Source organism: Myotis yumanensis, unplaced genomic scaffold (genome assembly GCF_028538775.1).
Source record: "Myotis yumanensis isolate MYYU_CA2020_CCGP unplaced genomic scaffold, mMyoYum1.0.hap1 SCAF_6, whole genome shotgun sequence".
NCBI lineage: Eukaryota > Metazoa > Chordata > Mammalia > Chiroptera > Vespertilionidae > Myotis > Myotis yumanensis.
Genome location: NW_027223757.1, coordinates 36,715,133 through 36,741,764, shown reverse-complemented (window position 1 = coordinate 36,741,764; position 26,632 = coordinate 36,715,133). Strand labels below are relative to the sequence as shown.

At 38.0% G+C, this 26,632-nt stretch overlaps 2 protein-coding genes across 8 annotated transcripts in view; one reads left to right on the top strand and one right to left on the bottom strand.

Annotated features, from left to right (window-relative positions):
- WASF1 (WASP family member 1) overlaps nt 1–7,378 on the bottom strand; it is a 35,532-nt gene extending 28,154 nt beyond the window's left edge. For 2 of the 7 annotated variants that reach the window (XM_070417923.1, XM_070417927.1), the window contains exon 1: nt 6,025–6,272. The gene's annotated coding sequence lies outside the window, so the exon portion shown is untranslated. Of the gene's footprint in view, nt 1–4,376; nt 4,458–5,053; nt 5,180–6,024; nt 6,273–7,282 lie in introns of those variants that run through there. The other 5 variants (XM_070417924.1, XM_070417925.1, XM_070417930.1 and 2 more) reach the window with 5 other exon arrangements.
- CDC40 (cell division cycle 40) overlaps nt 6,968–26,632 on the top strand; it is a 46,788-nt gene continuing 27,123 nt past the window's right edge. The window contains exons 1-3 of the mRNA XM_070417922.1: nt 6,968–7,200; nt 17,472–17,558; nt 24,387–24,516. Coding sequence (XP_070274023.1) covers nt 7,012–7,200; nt 17,472–17,558; nt 24,387–24,516 — 406 coding nt within the window. The 5' untranslated portion in view covers nt 6,968–7,011. The remainder of the gene's footprint in view (nt 7,201–17,471; nt 17,559–24,386; nt 24,517–26,632) is intronic.

Sequence of the window (26,632 nt, the reverse complement as noted above, 5' to 3'; positions counted from 1 at the left end):
TTAGTGGTTTCATATTAAATGTTCTTAAAGTGAGATTATACATCTATATCTAACTTAAGGGTTCACTGTCATCCTAAAATAAAGTCAATTATAGATAACTCTGCCATTATTTGGGGAGGAAGCTGCAGATAAAAAAACAGATTCAAATAGAAACAAAAAACTTAAAAAGAAAAATAAGTGAAAAATTTCAATAGACTATCACCATCTTTCTTTAGTTTAAGTTCAATATTCCTGATAACTTAAAAACTAAAAATAATAAATTTAAATTGATAAATACCAAAACAAATACTTTTATTCTACTAATTTATTACATACATTAGAAGTATTAAAATACTAAAATAATTTCATTAAAATGTAAATCAGGGCCTTAACTATGGTTCTGGTCCCATGAGAGTGTAACAGTAATATCTTATATTAATGTAGACTTAATTCAAAAGCCTTTTTATAGCAATTATCTCACTTTACCCTAAAAAAAGACTCCATAAGGATATTACAGAAAATACTATTTTAACCAGCAGTTTCATGACCTCTCACATAACAGGCTTTTAATAAGCAAATATAATGAATTTAAAATTAGTTGGAGAACTCCTAAATCCATCCCTACTATATTTTAAAATTCATGTTCAACTGATGACAGGTCATTAATGTCATCTTTTTGTACTTAGTGTAACATTACAAAAAAGAAATTTATATTTTCTTTTTAATGCTAATGAATGAAACTAAGAAGTCCTTTATAAACACATATAAGAGACGTGCTGTATTTCATTTAATTCCATGACTAGACGGACAATGAAAATGATGATTTTTATTATATTAACCCTGACGGGGTACACAGCTGTTCCCTGCCTCTATCATAATAAAAAAGACTTATTTTTTCAAGTAAGAAGGAGAATACACTTATAGTTAAGCACTCACTAGTAATGCATGACCCCTTTTCTCTCACCAATATTCCTACCCCAAATGATGTGGCCTATACTGCCTGCCAACCCGAGGGTTAGAATTAGAAGCATGTAGAGTAGAGCAATGCTTTCTAAAGTGGTCTTAATTGATTTGTTGGTCATATAATTAAAAAATGATAATAATTTGTATAAAGATAATATTGAACATATTGTGTCTAACAGTAATTCTGTAGAAAAATCAATTCAGAATCAAATCAATCTGTCTTGAGGGTTCCCACGGTCAGTATTTCCAGTCCTGAAGATCGAGGAGTGACCCCTACCCTTCTACTACTAAGCACATCAAGTATCTGTGCACTCCCTAAAAGTCCTACCTCCAAGAACTCCATCTCCAAAATGTCCCCTTCACACCTCATATTCTATCCTACCAATCCAACTTCTCATTATAAAATTTGTCCTTATTAAGTTCCTGTAATCCTTTTATTCTCCTCTATTTTCAAAACCATCAACATACTTTTCTACCTTTGCCTCCCTTCCTACCTCATTAGCATTTCACATTCCTCTTCAAAGGAGAACTGCCCTAGACCTCAAACCCTAGTCCCAACAGAACAGTCAAATCAGAATGCAACACAAACATCATATCTGATCACACATTTGACATTCTCTTCTGGCTCTCCTTAATTCACACTCTGTAATTATTAAGTCAGAAGTCAACAGTTTTGTTATATCCCAGTTCTTTTCTACACTCTATTTTATGCATAAATCCATCTCTTTCCAGAATCTTGAACTGTCACCTCTAAATTACTTATACAAACAACCTAACATCCCTGTAAATATTTAGTCCTGTGCTATGAGTGTGCCAGAGAGCAATACAATAATGTTTCATTAACCCAAATTCAACATATCCAAAATCAAATTCATCATCCAAGACTCTCCATTCTCCCCGAAAAGAAAATTTACCCATTCTTTGGACTTCCCTATTCCTAGTAACATGTGCAACAAATCAATTTTGACCACCATAACAAAAACTCTCCTTTAAAAAACTAAAAAGTCTAGCTTTCAAGCATAGGCATTTGAAAAAAAGATTAAGACTACAATCTTTTCAGAGGTAGATCGAGAAAGAAAAAAATTCCCTAACAGGAAGCATATAAGCATTAATACTAGAAAGGAAAAAAATGAACCCTCAGTGGGGGGGAAGGTTATAATGAGCTTCTAAGTGCCTTTGAATTTTATTTGTAATTGAAAGGACCCACATAGGTCATCTACTTCAACGTCCTCATTTTACAATTGAGAAAAATGAAAGACCTTTCTTGAGAGCTAAAATGACTGGTCTAACATTACATAGAAGTTCCTAGCTCCTTCCAATTTCTCCCATTCTCTGATTACTGCTTCAGACGTGAGGCTGTACCACTTTCTGAAGAAGACCCTCTTCTCCATGTCCAGTGGGTATCAGAGATCAAGTTCCTAATAATGTTGTCAAGTCTAACACAAGAGATATGTATTCCTAGCATTTTGAGGTAGATTCTGAATTGACTTTTCTATAGAAGTATTGCTGTACACAATATGTTCAATATTATTTTTGTACAAATTATTATAGTTTTTTAATTCTCTAGTATTATTAGTTAGCCTAATTCTCTAATTAAGGTATATTATGGATTTTGGTGGGCTGTTTATTCATGTAACCACTAAGTTTCCTGTTTATGAGAAAGTAAATTCCAAGTTATAAATCATTTTATAAGTTTTAAGGTATAATCAATCCCATTTTAAGTTAGGAAGTACCAATACACAATGATTCAAAATTATAAACTCTATGTGATAAGCTAAAAACACATTTCAGAAAAAGTGCCATTTTATACAAAGCTCTACCTCAGGGACCATTATTTTTAAAGTTAGGTATTTTGAACATTTAGCACAGGATATAATCTACATACACCTTTTTATTAATATTTCACTGGAAAACCGAAGTTTAAAAAAAAATCAAACATTTCTATACTCATTTAGGAAAAACAAAACTTTTCGTGTATATTTTCATGTAGAGAGCTATAATAGGTAAGAAGAAAAATATTATCATTTCATATATAAAGAGTTGACAATGTATACATTATACAATATCTAGAGCTAGTTCCAAATATGTATGGGTAAATAAACTATATCTGAACAGATAAGTGGAAATTCAAAAAACATCCAAATACATTTTTCTTTTCTCTTGAGATAAAGTTTATGTTTCATGAATTAAAATTTGTTTGATAAATCTATTTTTAAAATTTCTACTCAGTACATTAAATCAATGGATATTCTTCACTCATTCATTTAATCTGTTCAACAACAAAAAACAATGAGCCCCTACAACCTGCTACACACTGTATTAACAACTTTAGATTTATGATAAAAAACATCAAATCAGTTCCTGTCCTCAAGAAGCTTAAAAAAAAACCTTGAGTTAACTGTATGTACCCAAGTGATAATGACAGCTGAATTTCAGTTGGTCATTTTTAAAAAACACTAAAAAATATAACCAAATTAATTTTCCAAAAAAATAACCCAATACAATAGTAATTTTGAAGACACTGAATAGTCTCATCTATATAAAGTAGCCTCACAAAGGAACCAAAAGCACTGTTTTTGTAGATCTCTAATAATATATTTTAATAGTGGTTTTTGCTATGAAAATAAATCAAAAGCTACTATGTACTGTGATAATGAAAATCAAGCATTTGGAAATGGCACCTTCAACTATTCTGAAAATAAAGCAAAATGAATAAAGTATTATACGATAGTCATACATTGTCAGGGACCATTTTAAGTTAGGAACTTAATGCTCAGTTCTAAATATATAATTATTTACAAACCTGAATAATAAAGTAGCTCCACAGCGTATCTTACAAATGATCACAACTATGCATTTTGGATTTTGTCAGCTACAAGTTTTTAATGAAAAAGGCCTTAATGTTTTCTGGAGATTTTATTTTTCACAAACTTAAATCAATATTCTGCTTGCTTATTACCAAGTACTATAACTTTTTTCACCCATACTAACCATACCTATATTTAGATATTACATACTGATATTAACTATAATACCTATTAAATTATTAAAAACTCTTGATATATGAGAAACATTCTTCAATTTAGAGCCATACCCTTCCAAAGCAAAATGCAATGTAAATCAACCATTCTAAAACGTCAAGAAAAATCCTGACATTTTCTCATGAAATTTTACACTGAAATATTTTTCATCATTCATCAGTTAAAACATTTTTTAAATCTTTAAAAGCATTACGAAAACATCTTTACTGAATTTATGCATTCTACTTAGTAGTGGAATAAATGGGTATTTTATCACCATTTACATATAAGGAAATCAAGGCACAAAGGTGTCCATTTTGTAAACTGCAAGGTCACTTCCTAAGCAAGCAACTGATCCTACCCCATCAAATTATATGTGCGCCACTTTCAAGTGCCACAAAACAATCACTGTACCTTAAAGCAGCTGCCTCTGCAGTGCCTGTGTGCATTCCACTTTATCTAGAGGGTTATGGCAACAAGCTCAAACAAGAAAAGCTGGAAAGGGAGGATTACGAAAACAAAAAGAAAACACTTATTTTTGGTAGGGAATCATTTATTTTAATATAATAAGATGTAAACAGTGTTTAACGTAGTATCAAATAACTAAGTTGTTTCTTCCATTTTCAAAAAATAATTCACCTTTCAGTTAGATCATGCAAAATTAGAGCCTACCCATCCTTGTAGACGTAAGTTAGAAAAAAGAGGAAAAAATCCTGTAGCAAGTAATTCAATACATGATAATGCAAAGAGAGAAATGAACAAAAAATGAAATTTAGATAAATTAGGAAAAGGTTGTTACCATAATTACAACTCCATCTTAAATATTAAATGCTTCCTTTCGTTCAGCTGCAGACTATGATAAGCATCATTTATTCTGTTATTAGAAAATAAAGAATTCCAAAACTTTTCTTATTGAATGCTTGAGAAATTTTATACCATGTACTTTATTCAAAGATTCGACATAAATATACTTTTCCTAACTCAGAAACTTAGGGCATGAGAAAAGCTGTTCCTGAGAGTTCAAAGGTTGAAACTGCATGTGCGATGATGATATAGTGCTATCAACCATTAGAAAAGTGAAAGTTACCTACCATACAAATTAAATTCAAGAACATCAGACGGGTTGAAAAACCAATAAATCAATTACATCGATTACCGGACAGAAATAAGACTTGGCTAATACGCGAATCTAACACCAAAGGAAAAAATGAAAATATAACCCAAGGATAGGACTAGCCCGAGTCGTATGAAAGTACCCCGTCTAGCTGGGGATCAGCTAATCAATCGGCTACAGGACAGGTTGTGAGCGTTCAGGTCAGATGTGCTCTCTGTTCATCGTTATTCCAGCTCATCATCAGCAAGTGCAAGAGAAGGCGCCTGAGGACTGAAGCTAGGGGGCACGCTGTAGCCAGGGGAGAAGAAAAACGGGAAAGGTGCAATGGATGCTGCATAGTTGAATAATTATCTGGGTGGCACAATGGGCGAGAACTGCCGACATCGGAGCCGAGGGAACGGCTCCCCAACTCGCCACGAGGCACCCCCCATTCCCAGGCATCGGAGGCAACAGCCCCGCTCCGCCTGCTCCCCAGCGGAGAAAGGGATCCCCGCACTCGCTTCACCCTTAGGTCTTCAGACCCAGACCCGCGGCGCAAGCACGCAAACGCGGAGCTTCCTTTACGGAGCCCCCCGGCCCCCGGCGCTGCAGCCACCCCCGCAGCCAGGAGGCCGGGTGGCTGCCCGGGGGTGCAGGGCAGGGGCGCTCGGACGGTGGCACCTCAGGTGAGACCCGCAGTCTCCCCGCCTCGGGCCGGTCCCTGCAACCGAGACCCAGACGCGCCGGCCGGCCGCCGTCTCCCGCGGCACCCAGCCCTGCTGGCGGGTGGGCGTCGGGAGATCAGGAACCGCGATGGGGGTGGGGGACGTTGCGGGGGAGGCGCGCCCATCCCCGTAACCTTTGCTGGGCTGGAGCTCCACGCACCGCTCTCCGTCCCGGCCGGTGGGGAAGAGTTCCTCCCCGGCACCCTCTCCCCGAAAACACAATTCCTGGGAGACTCGCGCTCACCGAGAGATCTTGGGGGCTCTTGCCTTAGCCCTTCTGCATGCTTCGGCGGCGGCCGCCGGTCCTCCTCTGCTCCCCGGACTCCCCCTAGAGCCTCCAGGGGAGTCAGGCTCCCGGGGGGAACCCGCTCGGGCAGTGGCCGACGCACCGGGCCACGGGGAACGCCGCCAGCGGCGCCCACCGGTCGTCGGATCCACAGTGTGCTCGACGCGCGAGCGAACAACACCGAGCGCCGCTGCCGCCGCCCCCCACCCGCCCCCTCCCCGCGCGCCCCGCTCCACAACCGGGCGCGGGGACCAGCGCCTGAAGCAGGGGGGACCGCTGGACTCTCGCCACCTAACCTCCCACCCTTCCCACCAGGAGCTATTCCCCGCCAGTCAGCGTCTTCCAACTTCAGATTCTCGCTTTCCTCTTCAGCCCCCAGGACCAAGGTGTAGCCGTGGAGGGAAACTCAGCCTCCGCCCCCTCGCCCATAAGCGGGGATGAGTATCAATCTTCCCCCCTTTCCTGAGGTTTCATGGTATTGCCCAATCCTCAATTTGGGGGAGGGGACGGAGAGAACACTGCCTGGCCAGGGAATGAGGGAAGATGATAGCCAATTGAATGAACCATCCATTCGGGGGCGGGGTCAAAGAGATGCCTGCCGGCCCCGCCCCCTCGATCTAAACTACATTTCCCATTGTGCCTCTGGTTTCCTGTCGCGCTGCACGCCGGGAGTGCAGGACTCCGACCGGCAAAGTATATCGGAATTCGTAGTCTTAAGTCAAAAAGGTCCTGAAAGTTATAAGCTAATATAATTCTCTTTCCCTCGATACATGTTCCAAATTATCAGTAATGCTGTAATTATTCTAATACTAATTAATTTATTTAAAGTGTCATAAATTATTGCTTAGCAAAGGAACTAAACAAGGTGCGCATTGGCAATCTTTCAGGACCTGGGAGCCGCCGCTTCTTCCGCCGGGGCCTGGTCTCCGCAGCTCTACCGCCGTCATGTCGGCTGCGATTGCAGCTCTGGCTGCTTCCTACGGTTCGGGTTCAGGGTCCGAATCGGACTCGGACAGTGAGGGCGGACGGTGTCCACTGCCAGCGGCGGACTCCCTCATGCACTTGACTAAGTCGCCTTCCGCCAAGCCCTCTCTGGCGGTGGCGGTGGACGCGGCTCCGGAGGTGGCAGTTAAGGTAAGCGCTTTTGCCCCGGCCGCCGTTCGGGAATGGGCTTCTACTCCAAAACCTGGCGGTGGCTTGTTAGGCCCCGTGTTACCTCTTGCTCCGTTCCGAGAGACGAGTTGCTGACGCTTGGAGTTCTTCTCCTCCCCACATGCATCCTGCTCTGGAGAAGCCAGGAAGTGGGAGTTCAGGACAGCGCTCTGCTGCTCCCCGCCTTCGCCTGCCCGTGGGGAGAGGGAGTGAAAGTCGAATGTATGGATTAGGATGTGGCCTGGCTGGAGCAGGTGTCATCTCAAAAGATAAGAAAGGCTAACTCCGGACTTCTCAAACTAGAGCGGATGCCCTCACTGGATGTGAGCAGTGGCCTGGCTTTGTTTTGTTTTTGAAGTTTGAACTGGATTCCCAGCTCCACCCCTTGTGTGGACTTGGCCAAGTTTCCTACCTGTGCAATAGAGATCATTTTAAAAGCACATACTCTGTGAGTGGATTATTGTGGGGGTGAAGTGAAACGGCGTAAATGGAGCGTATAGCCTGGTATCTAATATAGTGCAATAAGTGTTGTTAGCTCTTTTGATTGTATAGGTCCATACAGTGAGAAAAGAACTTGGATTTCAGAAGGAATGCATGACCCCAGTTGAGAGAGGTGATAGAGGTGATAGAGGGAGAAATCGGGTTATATAGTTGATTTAACAAATATGGAACACATGTTATTTATCAGGAACTGTTCTAAGGGCTGATGACACAGAGGCCAACAAGCCAGGCATCTTTGCCGTCACGGGTCACACATTCAATGGAAGAGGCAGCCAAAAAATGTGAGCAGATAGAGTGGCAGATTGGACTGCGTACTGTGAAGGGGGAAGATAGAGTATTATGATAGAGAATAATGCAGGAGTAGGACTTCAATAGATAGGTCAGGGAAGTCCTCTCTGAAGCCAGCCACGCTCAAGCGAAGGCTAGAGATCCCAGGCAAAGGAGACAGCAAGCCTCCTGGCACAGAGTTTAATGTGTTCGAATAGCAGAGGGGAAGTCAGTGTGTCTGGAGCCCAGGGAGAGCATCTGCCAGTTGGTAGCCTAGGCCCCAAAGGGGGTGGTGATCAGAAGCTCAGGGGAGGCAGTGTGCAAAAATTCCTTGGTATTTACGATGTTCCCAGGGTCATTGTGTTATCACTTACGTCATTTACAAATTCCCCAAACTTATACATCAACTCCTGAGCCCTCATTCCTTTCACAGCTCAGGTTTTGGGATCTCTCTCCTACTTCTTCATTGCATTTTCTCCTCAACCCAGAGCAGCCTGGTTGTAGCTTCTTGGGCAAACTCTTGGAGTTGTAAGATACCATAAAGCATTTAAAGCACTCTGCCAGGCACACTATTCTTATTATGTCCAATTGTAAACTCCTTGCTAGCTCTGGAGCTATTAAGCCTCTTTCTTAGGATGGCTCTCAGGCACCTTCAGCCCCATTTTGAATAATGATTCCAACCCATTAGTCCAAGCCAAGAAGAGGGGGTCTTCCTTTACTCTTCTTCCTCAGCCCTTGAAGCTAGTCATTCGGCTTATTCTAACATTTCTGCCAGGCCCTACATTGGGCCATAAAATAAGTCTCAATAAATTTTAAATCATGCTATCATGTTCTGTGACCACAGTGCATCTAAGCTGAATCAGCCACAAAGGATAACTATAAAATTCCCATCTTTGAAATATGAAATTGTACTTGTTAGTAACTTATGAGCCAAAAAAAAAGTAATAGAGAATATTTTGAACTGAACAATCAGGGAAATAATATTATTCAGAACTTGTGAGGTACAGCCATGGCAATATTTAAGTATAGTCTTAAATACATGTAATAGAAGAGAAGAAAGTCAGAAAGTTAGTATGGTAGGCATCCTCTCTTTTGGATTACTTTTTTAAAATCATTCCATTCTTTTCCTGTACTCACTTCTAACTTATGCCCTCAATTTCTGGTAAGTAGTTAGTCCTAAAACTTAAAACATGTCTGAGTTGATACCTTTGCCTCTTAGTGAACAGTGCAAGAACACTTCACTTAGCTATTATTGTCATTCATTTAAAACTCAAAAGATGACAGCAAGTGAGTCTGATTTTTGGCATCTCATTATGCAAGAGATCTGTTTCTGCCTGTAGTGCATATTTAAGAAGGTCTTTAAGTGAGGGTTAACTGGTGGCAGCTACTTTGTTTTAGTTTGTCGTTAAAATGCTTTTATTTAACCCTCTTTCTTTTTTTAATATATATATTTTATTGATTTTTTACAGAGAGGAAGGGAGAGGGATAGAGAGTTTAGAAACATCGATGAGAGAGAAACATCGATCAGCTGCCTCCTGCACAGCCCCTACTGGGGATGTGCCCACAACCAAGGTACATGCCCTTGACTGGAATCGAACCTGGGACCCTTCAGTCTGCAGGCTGACGCTCTATCCACTGAGCCAAACCGGTCAGGGCAATTTAACCCTCTTTCTTGAAGGGTATTTTCACTGGGTTGGGTTTGCTTAGCTGATAATTATTTTCTCAGCATATTTAAAATATTCTGTCTTCTGATTTTTATTGTTACTAATTGTTCCTAATAACAAGCCAGCTGTTAGTGTAGCTGTTTTTCTTTTTTCTTTTGACTGCTTCTAAGACTTGCCCTAACCCCCTTTTATTTGGGGGTATAGTTTCATTACTTATATTCATTTTTGGATACACACTTGTGGATTTCTTTTTATTTGTCCTGCTAAGAATTTGTCAGGTTTCTTTAATTGTGAACTAATTAGTTTGGAGTATACATCTTTAAACATTTCTGGAAAGTACTCAGTGCTTATCTTTTCAAATATTATTTTAATCCTCTTTTCTCTTATTCTAGAATTCCAATTTAACATATTTGTGTTTTCCAGTGTATGACAATAACTATTTTTGGTTAAAATTTTATTTTAAGCTTGGCCACCAGCGTTCCTCAGTGGTTGAGTGTCGACCTATGAGCCAGGAAGGTTACGGTTCCATTCCCGGTGAGGGCACATGCTTGGATTGTGGGCTCGATCCCCAGTGTGGGGCATGCAAGAGGCAGCCAATCAATGATTCTCTCTGATCATTGATGTTTCTATGTCTCTCTTCCTATCCCTTCCTCTCTGGATTGTGGGCTCGATCCCCAGTGTGGGGCATGCAAGAGGCAGCCATCAATGATTCTCTCTGATCATTGATGTTTCTATGTCTCTCTTCCTCTCCCTTCCTCTCTGAAATGAATAAAAATATTTTATTTTAATGCAACATCGTCAGATTTTACACTTTGGAAATTATGTAATGAGCCCTATTGGATGGTAACAGTTGCTTATTAATTGACTTTAAAGTTAAAAAACTAAAGCAAACCTGGCTTTCTCTCATTTCAGTTAATAACTTACTTTTCACCAATGTATCCCTTGCTTTAGCATAGTCTACGTGAGTAAAATGAAAATTTTGTCTCTAATTTTGAGCATATTTTAAAATTTCTTCTTTGTGGGTGATCTTTCTCTTATTTGTGAGCTTCAAATGATAGCCCTGTCCCCCTGCATTTGTTAAGAGCCAAACTCAAAAAAATCTATATATATAAAAGCCTAAGCAGCCATTATGACTGAACAACTGGAATGACCGGTCAACCAGTCACTATGAGGCGCATTGACCACCAGCGGGCAGACACTCATTGCAGGAGCTGCCACCTGGTAGTCAGTGGGCTCCTACAGCCAACCTCCTGTGGCCAGCCAACCTCCCCCGGTCCCTCCCCCTGCCCCTCCCCTAGGCCGGCAGGCTCTGATTGACCCGGCCCCAATCAGGACTGGGCAAGATGGCCCCGATCGGCCCTGATTGCCAGCAAGGCCTAGGGACCCCACCTGTGCACGAATTCATGCACCGGGCCTCTAGTATCTTTATATGAATTTCGGTTCTTTTATCTCATCCACCTATACTCCCATTTTAGGAAGTTGATTCATTTCTACTTTCTTGGGGGGAGGGGGGAACAAAACTATACCATAAATTAATAAATGGTTTATAATAATGATATGTATTTATGTTCTGCTTTATAGTTTATAGAGTGCTTTCACATCTGTTTTCTTATTTGTACAATAGTAAGAAATGTGAAAAAGACTGGAAAGTAAATATCATGTAGTTTTGTTCTCAATTTTCTTTGAATCAATGAATGATAAACTTTCAAAACTTATTTGACTCATAGGATCTGCCCCTCATTTACTGCACTTTAATTTATATGGATAATTAAAACTGAATAGAAATCCTTTGTAATTCTGCGGTAATTTCAATTGCATGCCTAATTGTTATTGAACTCCTCATGGGTTTTAAAGCAAAGTTATGGTACTGTCCAAGTTTTTCTAATTAATGTAAAATTAATAACTATTTTCTAGAGGTCTCTTCAGTTTGTTATGTGATTTGAGGACCCAGAGACTGGGACCTATTTATATGTTGTATTAGTTGCCACTGTTGCATATGTAAAGAGTAATTATTTTTAAATTGTACTTTGAATTTAAAGCTTGGTATCTCATGGTACTCTAGTCAAATAATTAAAGTTTAGAATACCCTTAATTGGAAAGATCTGGTAAACCATTATTTATTATAAAGCGATCTGGCAACTGTATTCTATGAAATCCTTTGGGGAGATATCAATGTGGCCTCTTGTTAATTTAAGCAATTTATCACTACAAGTTGAATATTAAGAAATAAAGCATTTAATTTAGTTTTTATGCAGTTTAAGCAATTTGTTTATAATCTTTAACTTTATAGTACTGGGTTTTGCTACTGAGCTCTAGGCAAGATGTCATCTCTAATCAATGACGATTCTAGTATGCATTCTAGGATAATGTCTGTGTATCATCTCTTAGGTGGCCCAGCTTTGGAACCCCCTTCCTTAAGAGTCTTACTGTGAAGAATATCCTTCCCTGCCTCCTACCTTCAGGAGCTGAAAACCCAGATTCTCATTCTCCCAGTTCCCTTTAAGGCCCATTACTATGGTTTAGGCTCAGCCAGACAAATGCATCCATCTAATCTAAAGCTAATCCACAAAGAAGCAAGGAAATATTTTTAAGTGGTGGTGGTAGCCCAACATTATCTAGTTTCCTGGTCTAGTAATTTCAACAGCACCATCCAGTGGCAGCCATAGCAGTGGTTTTCAGAAATGGTGAACTGTTGTCTTCACTGGACTGGTTCTGTGATATGATTGGTTTAGAATTGTGATTCCATCTGTATATTCAACCCTTCATCTCTGCCTGTTTTCCCCAAGCTGATTCTCCACCCTTCTTGGCAATGCTAAAAGAAACTTAGAAGGATTCAATACTGTTTAATCAGCCTGTGATGGTTTCAGTTGCTTGCAACTAAGAACCTGAGTGATACTCTGCCCGCAATTTTGTTTGTTGCTAACTAGGTCTCTTTGACATCATTATGGTTACTTTAAATTCTTCCCCTTCTCATTTATTCTATTAGTGCTTTGGGGCAAGTGACTGAATCTTGTTAATACTTAATTCACAGAGCATTGTAAGGATTGTATGAAGTAATATGTTGACTCCACTCCTGGCACTAATGTTCAATACTTTTTTTTCTTTCTTTTTTTTTTTTGTCAGTACTTTTTTTTATAGCACTTACCCTCTTCTAGGAAACTATATATATACATACACACACACACATACATACACACACATATACATATAAATGTATATATATATTCACTTTATTATATTGGTTATGGTCTGTATCCTCCACTAGCATATAAGCTCCACAAGGGCAGGGATCTTTGTCTATTTCTATGGGCCTAGAGCAGTGCCTAGCACATAGTAGGCACACAGTCAGTATTTGTTAAATGAATAAGTCTGAAGTTATGGTACTTGTTTTATGAAGATGTCGGTTCCCCTAGCTACACAAAGAAAATAAAAAGACCAACTGTGACTCCCTACATCTTTACCCTCTAAACATCTGTCACCTATCAGTTCTTATCTTTGTCATCTCAATTTCATCTCAGAGAGAGCTCCTTCCCTTTTCAGAGGCTCATCTTCTAACTCTCCAGGATTCCCTTCCCTTCCACTTCTTCCATACCTTTGATTATCCCTCCTATTCATGTGTTTCTCCCTACTTGCTCCTTTCCTCTAGCCTATGACTGATTAAATAAATCTTTGACCTAGTCTTTTCTTATGGAGAGGAAAAAACAAACTTAATTTCACCCTGAAAATCCTTCAGTCTGGCACCCCATCCCTTCTCTTCTTTATCACCAAATGTCTTGAAAAAGTAAACATTATTACTGTCTAGTTTTTCTAAATCCTCAGTTATACCTCTGCCCCTTGCAGCTGGCCTCCCATACCCCACCCCACTACCAAAATTGTTCTGGCAAAGGTTTTTGTGACATGATTGCCAAATTCAGTGATTTTGGTCAGCTTTCATTCTATTTAATTATCTATGGATTTGACTTTTCTTCAGTTTCATTTAACAAATACTTTTTGAACATGCACTGAGTGCCCTGCATTGTACTAGGCAGTGAAGATGTAAAATGAAAGTAAAGGTCATGTGCAGTAAATATAGTAAATATCACAAATACTATAAGGAGTTATGAAAAACATTCCTTAGGACTGTGTACAAAAAGCAGTTTTTCTGAGACAGAAGGAGGGAAGGTATCAGGAAAAATAAGATGATGACATAGTATCATCATCAGAAGATTAGCCTCTAATGATAATAAAGGGAAATGCATAATGAACAAAGAGTAACATTGCACAGAAAGCATGCAAGTGCTTGATATTTTAAAAAATCAGCAATTAGCCTAATATGGCAAAAGTGAGGGGTATATTAAACTTGATAAGGAAGTATTAAAATAAGCCAGGCAAGATATGATGAAGCCCTGCATAGGATAGTGGTGGCTGGGATGCTGAGAAGGGATGGTTGGAGTTGCTGGAGAAATAGTGCAGAGATAGAATAGTAAGACTCGGTGCCTCTTGATTTGTTAGTGACGGAAGGCTGAGTCATGGAATGATATCTGTTTTAGACACAGCAAAGAGTTTGAGTCTGTGGAACATCCATATAATAAAGTTCAAAGTTAGATATGTGGATCCAGAGGCCAGGATTGTGGTCAAGGATTAGTTTCGGGTAGAAATTGAAGTCATGAGGAGGATAAGATCGGATAAAGATATGGACAGTTTTGAAACTAGTGGGAAAGGAAGTTTCAATGGAGTCAGACCTGAAGGACTCTACCTTTGAGAAGTAGAGAAACTAAATTGCCTGTTTTGGTGAAGGGTGCTTTAAAAGATGTAAAATTTTGGCTTTGGTCGGGTGGCTCAGTTGGTTGGAGCATCGTCCCATACACCAAAAGGCAGTGGGTTGATTCCCCATCAGGGCACATACCTAGGTTGCAGGTTATATCCCTGGTCAGGGTGCATATTGGAGGCAACCAATCAATGTTTCTCTCTCACATTGATGTTTCTCTCTCCCTTCCTCTCTTTTTAAAAATCAAATATATATATGTATGTATATGGATAGATATATAGGTATGTGTATAGGTATATAAACGTATATATCTATCCATCCATCCTGAGGTGAGGATTTAAAATAATAATAAAATAAAAGATGTAAAATTTTGGAACAATATCTGTGTGCCTGTAGTGTTTCTCCTATTAGTTTTGTAGTCTTTGTTCATTAACTGGTCTAATGCTAGCAGATCTTCATTTGTCAGTGGCATTGCTTCTGCTCCAACATTACTGTCAATGTCATGATATCCCACCTGTTTTGTAAAATTTGCAAAATCACTTTGCATTGTCTATTGACAGATATATCCTACCATCAGCAAGAGACTAACAGAATAAAAATGGTGACATGTTAGGAATAGTTCTAGCTGTTGAGGACACAGTTGTGCATACAAAATCCAACTTGTATAGCTTATATTTAGTGGAGGGAGGTAGACAATAAATATGTATGTCAGAAGGTGATACATATAATGGAGATCATTAAAGCAAGGTATTAGTAAGAGAAAAGTAAAAAACAAAAAAAACAAACTCGTTAAAGACCTGATAGAAGAGAAAACAATCATGTGGGTATCCAGGAAAGAATATTCCAAGAAGAGGGAAAAGTCCAGAGACCCTGAGGCAGGATTGTCCTTTGGTGAATTCCAGGAGTAACAAATGATCCCATGAGGCTGTAGTGAAGTGGGCATAGGTAGGAGCTAGATGGAGACAGAATTTGGAGTGGAAGGGAGGGGGAGGGACAGATCATGGAGGGTAAATTCAAATGTCTCATCTTATAATAGCAATTTTGAAATTCCAGCTTTCCTGAAATATAATTCATAAATTATATGTAACTTCCTTAAAATTTTCAAAATATAACTTCAATCAAATGAAAGGAAAGGTATTTATAACATGTTCAATATGGAAATTAAACCTGTACAAAAACATGTTTTTAATATATAAAAGCTAAGGCAGGATGCTACAAGAAGACAAAAATGCTCTATAAAACTACCCTAGGGAACCGTGCTTTTTTTTTTTTTTTTTTTTAATATATTTTATTGATTTTTTACAGAGAGGAAGGGAGAGAGAGAGAGAGTTAGAAACATCGATGAGAGAGAAACATCGATCAGCTGCCTCCTGCACATCTCCCACTGGGGATATGCCCGCAACCCAGGTACATGCCCCTGACCAGAATCGAACCTGGAACCTTTCAGTCCGCAGGCCAACGCTCTATCCACTGAGCCAAACCGGCTTCGGCCCGTGCTAACTTTTTGAGGACAACTGGAAATGAGCCTTGTAGGCCTTCGTTAGGCCTTTACTCTGAGTGCGGAAGGTACTGGAGGGTTTAGAGCAAAGGAGTAACATAATCTGGTGACTATTTTAAAATAATCACTGACTCCTTATGAAGTGAGGCTGTTGGTGGGCAAGGGACTATTAAATTAATCCAGGTGTGAGATCATAAATTGGACTGAGGTGAGAGTGAAAGAGGACTTAAAAAATGGTTGAATTCTGGGTGTATATAGAAGGTAGAGCATTTGCTGATGGATTGGATATAGTACTAGATGATGTGAAAGGAAGAGGAGTCACGGATAATTCCAGGAATTTTTGCATGAGCAGATGTAGGGATGGAATTGCAACTAACTTAGAGAAGGTTGGAAGGTGTCCTGGGGGAAAGGAAGACCAGAAGTTCCCTTTTGGACATATTAAGTGTGAGATGGAGAAAAGATATCAAATTGAAGGTTAAATACACAAGTCTCTAAAGTTCAGGGGGAGAGGTCCAGACTTAAGATACCAATTTGAGAATTGTTATATTTGTAAGAGGTGGGGTTACAAAAAAGAGAGACTATCAGTAATCTGTAGTGGAGATGAGATTTTTATGTTCATTAAACTGGAGGATGAATTTAAGAAGGTTGAAACATTAACATCCTATCTAATAAAGAGGAAATATGCTAATTGACCCTCACCTTCGAAAAGATGGCAGCGCCCACAGCCAATAAGGAGGGAATATGCTAATTACTGTCACGCCCTCAAAGATGGCAGCGCCCACAGCCACAAGATGGCACCCTGTCCCCTCAGCCCCGCCGGGGCAGCAGGCACGCGACAAGGCCGGGCCTGCCTCATGCACCTGCCTCTGGAGTCCCCCAGTCTCCTCGGTCCCCCAGCCGCCCAGGGCCGCCCAAGGCTCAGGTAACCAGGGCCGCCCGAGGCTTCACTGCCAGCAGTGGCAGCAGCAGAGGTGTGATGGGGTTTCACCTTCCCCTGATCGTTGGGTCGCCTCCCGCCCCTGAGGGCTCCCAGACTATGAGGGGCAGGCGGGGCTGAGGGTCCCCCCCCCCCCCCCCCCTTCCAGTGCATGAATTTCATGCACTGGGCCTCTAGTAGATTATAAGACAAGGTTCAGATTTAAGTCCTATCACTTCCTTTTCTTTCCTCAGCAGCCCCTAAGCAATGCCATCTGGGTATATATTTAATAAAGATTGCTGAATAAGGAGCGCTTCTCCTGAATTTGGAACTGGAAGATTAGGTCTTTTTGAGTTAATAAAAAAGAGGAGTTAGATTCTTAATTTAAGGCTTTGAGTACTGTTAACTTATTTAGAAATTTTTTATTTATTCAGATGGGATAAAGTCAGTATTTTTTAAGGAAAAAAAATTTTGTTACACACTTTAACCTTTATACCTGTATATATTACTTTTATTAGTCTTTGATTAGAATTATTAATTATATGGCACTGATGTAATAATCATTAAATTGGTGTTAAAATGGCTAGTGAGACCTTAATGTAGTTTTAAAATAAAACAATTACTTGTCAGATCTTTAATGTTCATTTGGTTTTCTTTCAGGAAGATTTGGAGACTGGAGTTCACCTTGACCCTGCTGTCAAGGAAGTTCAATATAATCCTACCTATGAGACCATGTTTGCTCCTGAGGTGAGAAAACATATATGTAAGATTCTACCTTTTGCTAAACTATTTAAATTATACATAGGTAGATAAACAGTCGGTGAATTTTTCAGTTTTCTCATAAAAATCTACTATTTAAACTTTTTAGAAAATATATCCTGTTATATATAAACTATATCTCAATTTTAAAAGAAAATAAAATATACCTTTCTATTCTCCAAAACTTTGAATTGTGTATTTGCTTTTGTGAGAATACTTTTTAAAAATCCACTAAGGATTTTTATCTATCAGCATACACCTATCTGGTAGTGTGGAGCTACGTCTTTTGAAAAAAGGAAATCTCAGAATATCTGATTCTTAGACATAAATTTAGTTAACATCTTCCTCTCAGTATTGATGAGAGAGTATTACAAATTAACCTTAAGGGGAAAAGAATTTGGTTTCTTAACATCATCACTGCATAGTATATTATGAAACATCTGGTTACAAACATTGCTGTGCTGAATATTAAAAGAGGTACTATACTGATGTGGTCACGGCTCGAAAGTAGTCACAGTGTTTATTGCCTGCTCTGAGTAAGACATCTTATGGATTCTTTTTTCTATATAATGATAATGATAAATGGTGATGAAAGCCTTAAAGAAGGTGAGGAAAGAAGAAAAGAGTGAAATTTTTCATTTAGGAACGTTTGTAGAAAAGATCAAATTTCTAGATATTTTGCCTTTAAAAAAGGAAAAAGAATGCTTGCTTGACAAAATAGAGATGCCATAAAATGGTAATTATAAAACACACAAGAGAAGGTTTATTAGGGTCTTTAAGAAGCACTTTAAAAAGCTAAATCTTATTGTATCTTGGTAGGTAGAGAAAGAGGTACTTTTTAATATTTTTCATTTTTTTAGTGTATAGTCATTGGTGTTTTTATTTTTTGGTGTTTGTTTTTATAAAGCAAAGTCATAAATCTATTCCACATAATTTGCCTTTGTAGGTTTCTGTAGTCACTGAAAATATGGTGATTGAAATATTAGCACAGCTAATGATGTCAATGCCAGTATTTAGACAATGCTCTAGTTGTTCTCTGGGTACACACGAAGCAAAAATCTCATTCTCACACTCCGAAACTATAGCACATTTTAAATTTTATTCCGTTATTTTTTAAATCCTTCCAGCCTGTTGAACTATAGGCTGTCCCATATTCCTTAGCAACATTTTAGCCATCACATTGAAGAGAGGTTGTATATTACATACTAGAGGCCCGGTGCAAGGATTCGTGCACCAGTGGAGTTCCTCCATCTGGCCTGTAGGAATCAGGCCGAAACTGGCTCTCTGACATCCCCTGAGGGGTCCTGGATTGCGAGAGGGCGGCACTTAGGTGACGCATCCCGGAATCGGGCTCCCTCCTCTCTGGTTCTGGGTGCATCACCCGAGAACCACAGCTGTCAAGTCACGGCAGCTCGGCAGCTCCAGTGTTGAGCGTCTGCCCTCTGGTGGTCATTGCATGTCATAGCTACTGGTCGGACAGTCGCTTAGGCTTATATATATTATATATAGAATAGATATGCTTCATGAGTTTTTAAATGAAAAGTACTTCAATAAAATAGGATCACTGAATTCAGAAAATGAGAAAATTTGGAAGTAATGTAGGATATGACATTCCTATGTTGATACAGTACATATATAAATTAGTTTGTGTTAGAAACACTACAGTGCTTGTCAGCAATTTAAGAAAAGAGTGAGACTGAAAAGTAAAGAAAAATTACAATATTTCCTGGTTGCCAAATGAATTGTCTGTGACATAACAGATTATTAACTTTGAATTTTATGACTAGGATCTATATAACTTGGCAAAGTCTGGAAAGGTGTTAGCAGGAACTTTGCTAGATGAAATTCAAGTTCTCATATTTGAGGAGCCTCTGCTAGAAACAAAATGTAACCCTCTCCTCAAGCTAGTTTTCCAAGAAGATATGCTAAGTTAATTTTTTTTTAAAGATAGAGACCAGATTGTTTCCTATAGTGCCTCGAAAGTACTTTTCAGGTTTAAGGAGAGATTACATCAGGTTATAAAGATAAGAAGAAGTTCCATGAGAAAAATAGTATTTAAAGTAAGCAATCCAGGTTAAGAACATGAGATTTGGAGTTAGACTGCTTTTTAGGTCTTGTGTGACCTTGGATTATCTTAGTTTTCTCATTAGGTAAAATGAAAATAATTTCTACTTTACTGAGTTATAAGGATAAATGAGATAATGTATGATGTACTTAGGAAACCTGGCACAGAGTAAGCATTTAATAAATGGTAGCACTTATTGTTACTTATATTACTATTATTGGCATTGATGACTAGGAAGGCTTTTATGAGGAAATATTCCAGGCAGAAGGGAAAAGCATGAGCTAAATCATTGAAGATCTAAAGAAAAAGAATGCTGCCCTAGCCTATGGCTCAGTTGGTTGGAGCATAGTCCCATACATCAAAAGGTTGTGGGTTCTATTCTCGGTCAGAGCACATACTCAGGTTGCCAGTTCGATCCCCAGTTACTGGAGGCAACTGATCGATGTTTTTCTCTCTTAGATCATTTCTCTCTTCCTCTTCCCTTCCCTCCCTCTTTCTCTGTCTCCCCCCACCCTTTCCTTCTCTCTAAAAATCAATAAAAACATATCATTGGGTGAGAATTATAATAATTAACTAAATCTTTGAAAATAAAATAACAAGAATGCTTTAGTCATTATTAGTAGGGGAGAAAGGGGAGGTTAGACTAGAACAGTGGTTCTCAACCTTCCTAATTCTGCGACCCTTTAATACAGTTCCTCATGTTGTGGTGACCCCCAACCATAAAATTATTTTCATTGCTACTTCATAACTGTAATTTTGCTACTGTTATGAATCGTAATGTAAATATCTGATATGCAGGATGTATTTTCATTGTTACAAATTGAACATAATTAAAGCATAGTGATTAATCACAAAAACAGTGTGTAATTATATATGTGTTTTCCGATGGTCTTAGGCGGCCCCTGTGAAAGGGTCGTTCGACCCCCAAAGGGGTCGCGACGCACAGGTTGAGAACCGCTGGACTAGAACAATACTTTGTATAATAATATTGCACAATGCTCTAAAGACCAAAGTGGTCTTTATTTAATTAATGATAAATGGATTTCTAAGGTTCTTTAGTGGGGGAGTGGCATAATTAAAGCTGAATTTATAGGAAGGTGAATTTGGTAAGAATTTGCATGATGGAAGAACTGGGATAGAAATTAATGAAATAAAACTACCATTTTTAAAACTGGGTTAACCATGCCAGCTACCATACTGAGGGGCATATATACTTATATACCTATCTCCTTTAGTCTTCACTAGAACCCTATGAAATAAGTACTCTTATCCCTATTTTATAGCAAGGAAACCAAGTCTCGGATTATACTGCCAGCAAGTGACAGACTTGAGGATTTGAGTCCAGATCACTCTTAACAAATCACTCTGTAACTGGAAGAGCATTTTGAAGGCCATGTAAGGTTTACAGGGTATACACCTATGTCTTTGACTTTGCTAGTTCAGCAAACTAACTGAACTGGCTATTTTGTTTTATCAAATATTGTTTACCCCTCCTAACCAAGTACTTTTCCTAAATGGTCTACTTAGTTATCCAGATAAGCTTTCTCAAATTTATAGATAGAACTTGAAGATTGTAGCCATTGTTTTAATCTAGTCATTTTCTTCATTTCACACAATCCTTTTTGTATCTACTTAGAGAAAAGTGTGTTTGTTGGCTTCTCTGGACTCATAAAACCCACAAGCTTCAGGGAGATTTTCAGACTTAAAATAATAGTATATTTAGGAATAGGAAAAAAATATAAAAGTTAGAGGGGAAAAAAGCCAGTTAATCTTAAAAATTTGACTGTATGGGCTGCTATAAATATTAATGTTAAAATGAACTTGAAAATCATGTGGCTTAGCTCTTTTATTTTATAGACGAGGAAACTGAGGCTCTAGGTCATAGAATCAGCCCTAATAAAATATTCTTACATTAATGATATTTAAGCTTCGCTTATATCTTACAAGATTGAGGTATTCTGCCAATAAAATTGAATTTTGCTGATATTTTCCAAATTTGTAGAAAATAATTTAAATTAATCAACAGACTCTTCTCACCTTAAGATTTGTTTATGAATGTTTTAAACATTGATGATTGCAATAAATATTAATAAAGAACTTAACCAATAATCTATGATTATTAATTAATAACTTGGATTTTTTTCTATATGTAAACTTATGATTTCAAAGACTAGTCAGTTTTTTAAAATTACTTGAATTACAAATGATTTACACTTAAACTTAACTACCAAAAGTTGAAAAGAAGTATTTGGGAATCAATGATGTGCATTTTTTAATATGCTTTGTTTTGTTTTTTAATGGTTAACCCAGTATTAAAGACATCATATTCACAGAGACCAGCAACATCTGGGAGACATATTTTGAGTAGTTAGGAGAGCTGAGTCTTACTAAGTAATGTTCTCTGCCTTTGTTTGACATTTAATAATTTTTTAAATCCTCACCTGAGGATATGTTTATTGATTTTAGAGAGAGAGAGACAGAGACAGAGACATTGATATTGATCTGTTGCTGCCCGTACACACCCCAACTGGGAATTGAACCCACAACCTAGGTATGTGCCTTGATCAGGAATTGATCCTGCAACCTTTTGGTGTACGGCCCATACTCCACCCAACTGAGCCACCTGACCAGGGTTGCCTTTGTTGACATTTAATGTCTGTGAGCTCAGCTCCAATAGCTGCCAGTAACCAGGCAGTTAAGGTGAGAGCCAGATATAGATGGAATGACCCCCACACAGCTTCCTATATCATTAAATTTTTTGTTGTCTCAGCTTAAATATCTATAAGACAAGCATATTTAAATTTTTAGACTGATGTTAAGGATAGCACCTCATATAAAATACACTTATCTGTAATATATGGATCTGTATTTGTATAAAAATCAAAGTTCTTTGATGCTGAGAATTTTTCCTTAAAATTTGGTTTGATATGTGTGACCTATAGAAGAATTACTCTCTTTTTGTAAGATCTTAATAAGACTATGGAAATTATATTTTCCTTTTTTAAATTGGAAATTATAAGCATGATTGATAATTTATTATATATGAAAGGAATTAACAGTAAGAGCAATGGGGATTTTTATCGTTTTAGAAATAATAATCACATGCTGCTATGCAGATGTAGCTGACTGTAGCAAGTAGAGCATCTAGGAAACTTTTCATTTTATTATCTTTAATTTTATGGATGTTTCTTGTTTTGTAATAAGTTTCACGCCTGAATGAAGTTAACTGAAAATTTCAGCATTCAGCAGTTTAGGTGTTGTTTTTTTCCTTTTGTTTTTACCTAGCAACACAGGAAGAACTAATATGGCCTACAAAGCCTTGTACTCTCCTTTATTATAATTTAGAATAAATAGTAATAAAAGCTTTATATAGGAAACAGGTATTTTAAGATTGAATTATTTTAAACATAGAAATTGAAGCTGTCGATAAAAAAGAATATTGTAATTTTCCTTAAGCAGAAAAATTATAAGGCAAACCTAACATCCTTTAAATTTAGATTTTTGTGCATAATATAATGTTGATATTTAGAGAAGGCAACATTCTGGTTAAGAGACTATGAATAATTTATATTTATGGCTCTGGTTATACATCATAGAAAAGTGGTTTCTAATGCCAGTGACCTAAGATGTTCTAATGTCAAAATATTTCATCTTGACAGTAGACCTTTCAGAATTCAAATAAAAATATTACATGTAATTCCATTATTTCCCAAGTGGTAAGTTTATTTTGTTCTTTATCTAAAACAAAATGAGGAAAGGTATTCTCCCAGTACTTTATAATAGCATTTTTTTAAAGTTAGAGGTTATGATTGTATATTTAAGGAATAGTTTATGTAATAGAATGCTAGATTGTGATTTATCCTAACCTTGGTATTACTAATGAATAAAACTATTGACTCTAAATTAGGTAAAATACATCATCTTTGGCCTTTTTCTTCATTTCTAACATGAGAAAGAAAATACTTCTCTAACTTTCCAGGATTTTTGTACAAATTAAATAACATTTGGAAAGCCATTCTGGAAACTCAAAGCATTATAAACAAATAATGGTACTATTTTGTGCAAGGCTTTCATAGTGTGCCTTTTTAGAATGGAGAAATTTTTTAAAGCACTTTACTTTTATTGTTTATTTTACTGTCTTCTGCCCCCATGGGATTTTGATTAATCTTTCCTTTATTAGTGCTTTCTACTTCCCAGGAACTAGGGTAAGTTTTAAGGATTCTAGTCTCTACCTTTGAGGAACTTATAATCTAGTAGAGGAGAAACATGTATTTTTAAAATTACTTCATGGTGCCATTATTGGTATAAAAGTCCCCCCCACCAAGTCCCCCACATCATGGTTTAAACAAAACAATAGTGTCACTTATCTAGAGGAACACTGTCAAGTAGAACTCTGTCATAATGGAAATGTAGTACCCAATAACCATAAGAGGCTGTTGAGCTCTTGAAACGTGCCTAGTGTGACTGAGGAGCTGAATACTGAAGTTCATTTCAATTTAAATAGGCATTTGTAGAATTGGGTGAGCTAGGTTTCTCTCCTTCTGTCCTAAGATTAACAAACAGTCCTAATCAGCCATCTTCTCGTAGCACTGAGCTAAATGAAGCGAGCATGTTCCCAAACAGGTTCATCAGCCCCTGATGATTTAGAGTTGAACATATATTATTCATTGTATGTTTTTCTAGTAATTCTAGTTTATACACTCAGAATTTAAGTTATTTTTCTTTTTCTTTTTTTTTTAATAACACTACAGTTTGGACCAGAAAATCCCTTTAGGACCCAGCAAATGGCTGCCCCCAGAAATATGCTTTCTGGGTATGCTGAACCAGCTCATATCAATGATTTTATGTTTGAACAGCAAAGAAGAACTTTTGCCACATATGGTAAGGTGCTAAGACTTAGAGTTTCAAGTTTGACTTTATTAGAAGTGTGTGTGTGTGTGTGTGTCTTTGTGTGTGTGTGTGTGTGTGTGTGAGAGAGAGAGAGAGAGAATCTGTTCTATCTTCTAGCTTTTTAAATTTATTAACCTGGATTCCCTCAAAAAGGGTATTGTGTTTTCTTATACACATCAATAAATATACAAATGGGAAGGTAAATTAAAATTTTTAACTATCATTCTAAATCTGCTCTGAATTCTGAGTACTAAATGTCTTAAAAACAGAATGTTCTCTGTTGAGTCAGTAAATGACAGGATAGATTAAGAGGTTACATTTTTTATTTTATATACAGAGTTTATCACTGAAAAGTTTTCTATTGATCACTGAGGGCATCAGAAATAGAATGGCCACAAATTTATTGTATAAAATAATTACATCTTATCAGTGGCAAGATTTTAAAAAGTTCACGTGCATATACAAAGCTGAGAATCCTCTCAAAAAGAGGATGGTTTTATAAGTCCTTATTGAGAGTTCCACAAATCATAGGTTCTGGTCACATGCTCACATTTGTCCTTATTTGGTGGTGCCTTTCATTTTTCTTCCTGTAATCCACATCTGTAGTGTGACAGACACACTGGTGCTGCTTTCCAGATCTTTTTATAGGGGTGGGTAAGCAAAGTAAATGAGAATGTTTATGCCTGTTGTAGCTGTGATCTTCTTTATGAATAAACTACTTGTGCTGATGTTTCTTTCTCAAAAAAGAATTGAAAAAGAAAACTGAATTTTTTTAACAACAGATTTAATGATCACTTTTTTAAATTGTTTTTTTTGAGAGAAAGAGAAACATTGATTTGTTGTTCTGTTTATTTATGCATTCATTGGTTGGTTCTTGTTTGTACCCTGATCTAGGGACCCAACCTGCAACCTTGGTGCATCGGAATAGTGTTCCAGCCAACTGAGCTACCTGGCTAGGGCTAATAATCACATCTTAAATATCAGCAATATCATCTCTTTTTTTAAAAGTTTTTTTTTTTTTTCAGTTAGAATCCTGATAACTCCTTTCATTTAATACAATAGAATTTTTTTTTAAGTTCTAAACAAATTTTTCTGTCCTATGTACCATTAACTTCCATCATTATAAGACAGGACCAAAAAAAGTTAAGGAACAATATAATGTTTCCAGTGATACTATATAATAACAGTTACTATCACTAAAAAGTAATACAAACAAATTTTAGACATTTAAGAGAAAAGAAAAAAATATAATCTCACTATCTATATACAGGCAGTCCTCGGGTTACGTCAGACTCGATGTACGTCGTTTCATGGTTATGTCGCCATCTCCCATTTATTAAAAATAAAGTTCCGTCATTTTGACGTATGTACATATGTGCTTTATGTTTTTTATTATTTATTTACCACAAGTAAAGGTCAGGAATTGTTATCTTTATTTCAGTTATTTTTTACTGTTTCACTTCATTTTTGCTGTGTATGTGCTCCATGTGAGTGATGTAGGTGCTTATGTAGGTGGGTTCTGACTTATGGTGAAAACTGCATTACATCATGCCATAGGAATGGATCTCTTTCTGACATAACCCGAGGATCTACTGTATATAAAAGCCTAAGCGACCATTACAACCAAATGACTGGTCGACCAGTGCTATGACGCGCACTGACCACCAGGGAGCAGACGCTTAACACAGGAGCTGCCCCCTGGTGGTCAGTGCACTCCCACAGCCAACCTTCTGTGGCTCCTCACTTCTCACACCAGCCAGCCAACCTGCCACGGCCCCTGCCCCCGGCCGACCAACCTCCCGCAGTCCCTCCCCCTAGCTGGCCAGCCCCCCAACCAGATTGCCAACCTCCTGTGGTGCCTGCCCTCTGCCGGCTGGCCCCCCCCCCCCCCCCCCCATAGGCCTCGATCGCTGGCCAGGCCGAAGGACCCCACCTGTGCACAAATTCGTGCACCGGGCCTCTAGTACTAAAATATCTACTTTCAGCATTGTGATATTATTCCTCCAAGTCTTTTTTCATGTTTATGTTTGTATTACAGAGCTGTTATCTTTCTAAACTGAAAATTTTGCATCTCACTTTTTTATTCAATATTTTATTACAAGCATTT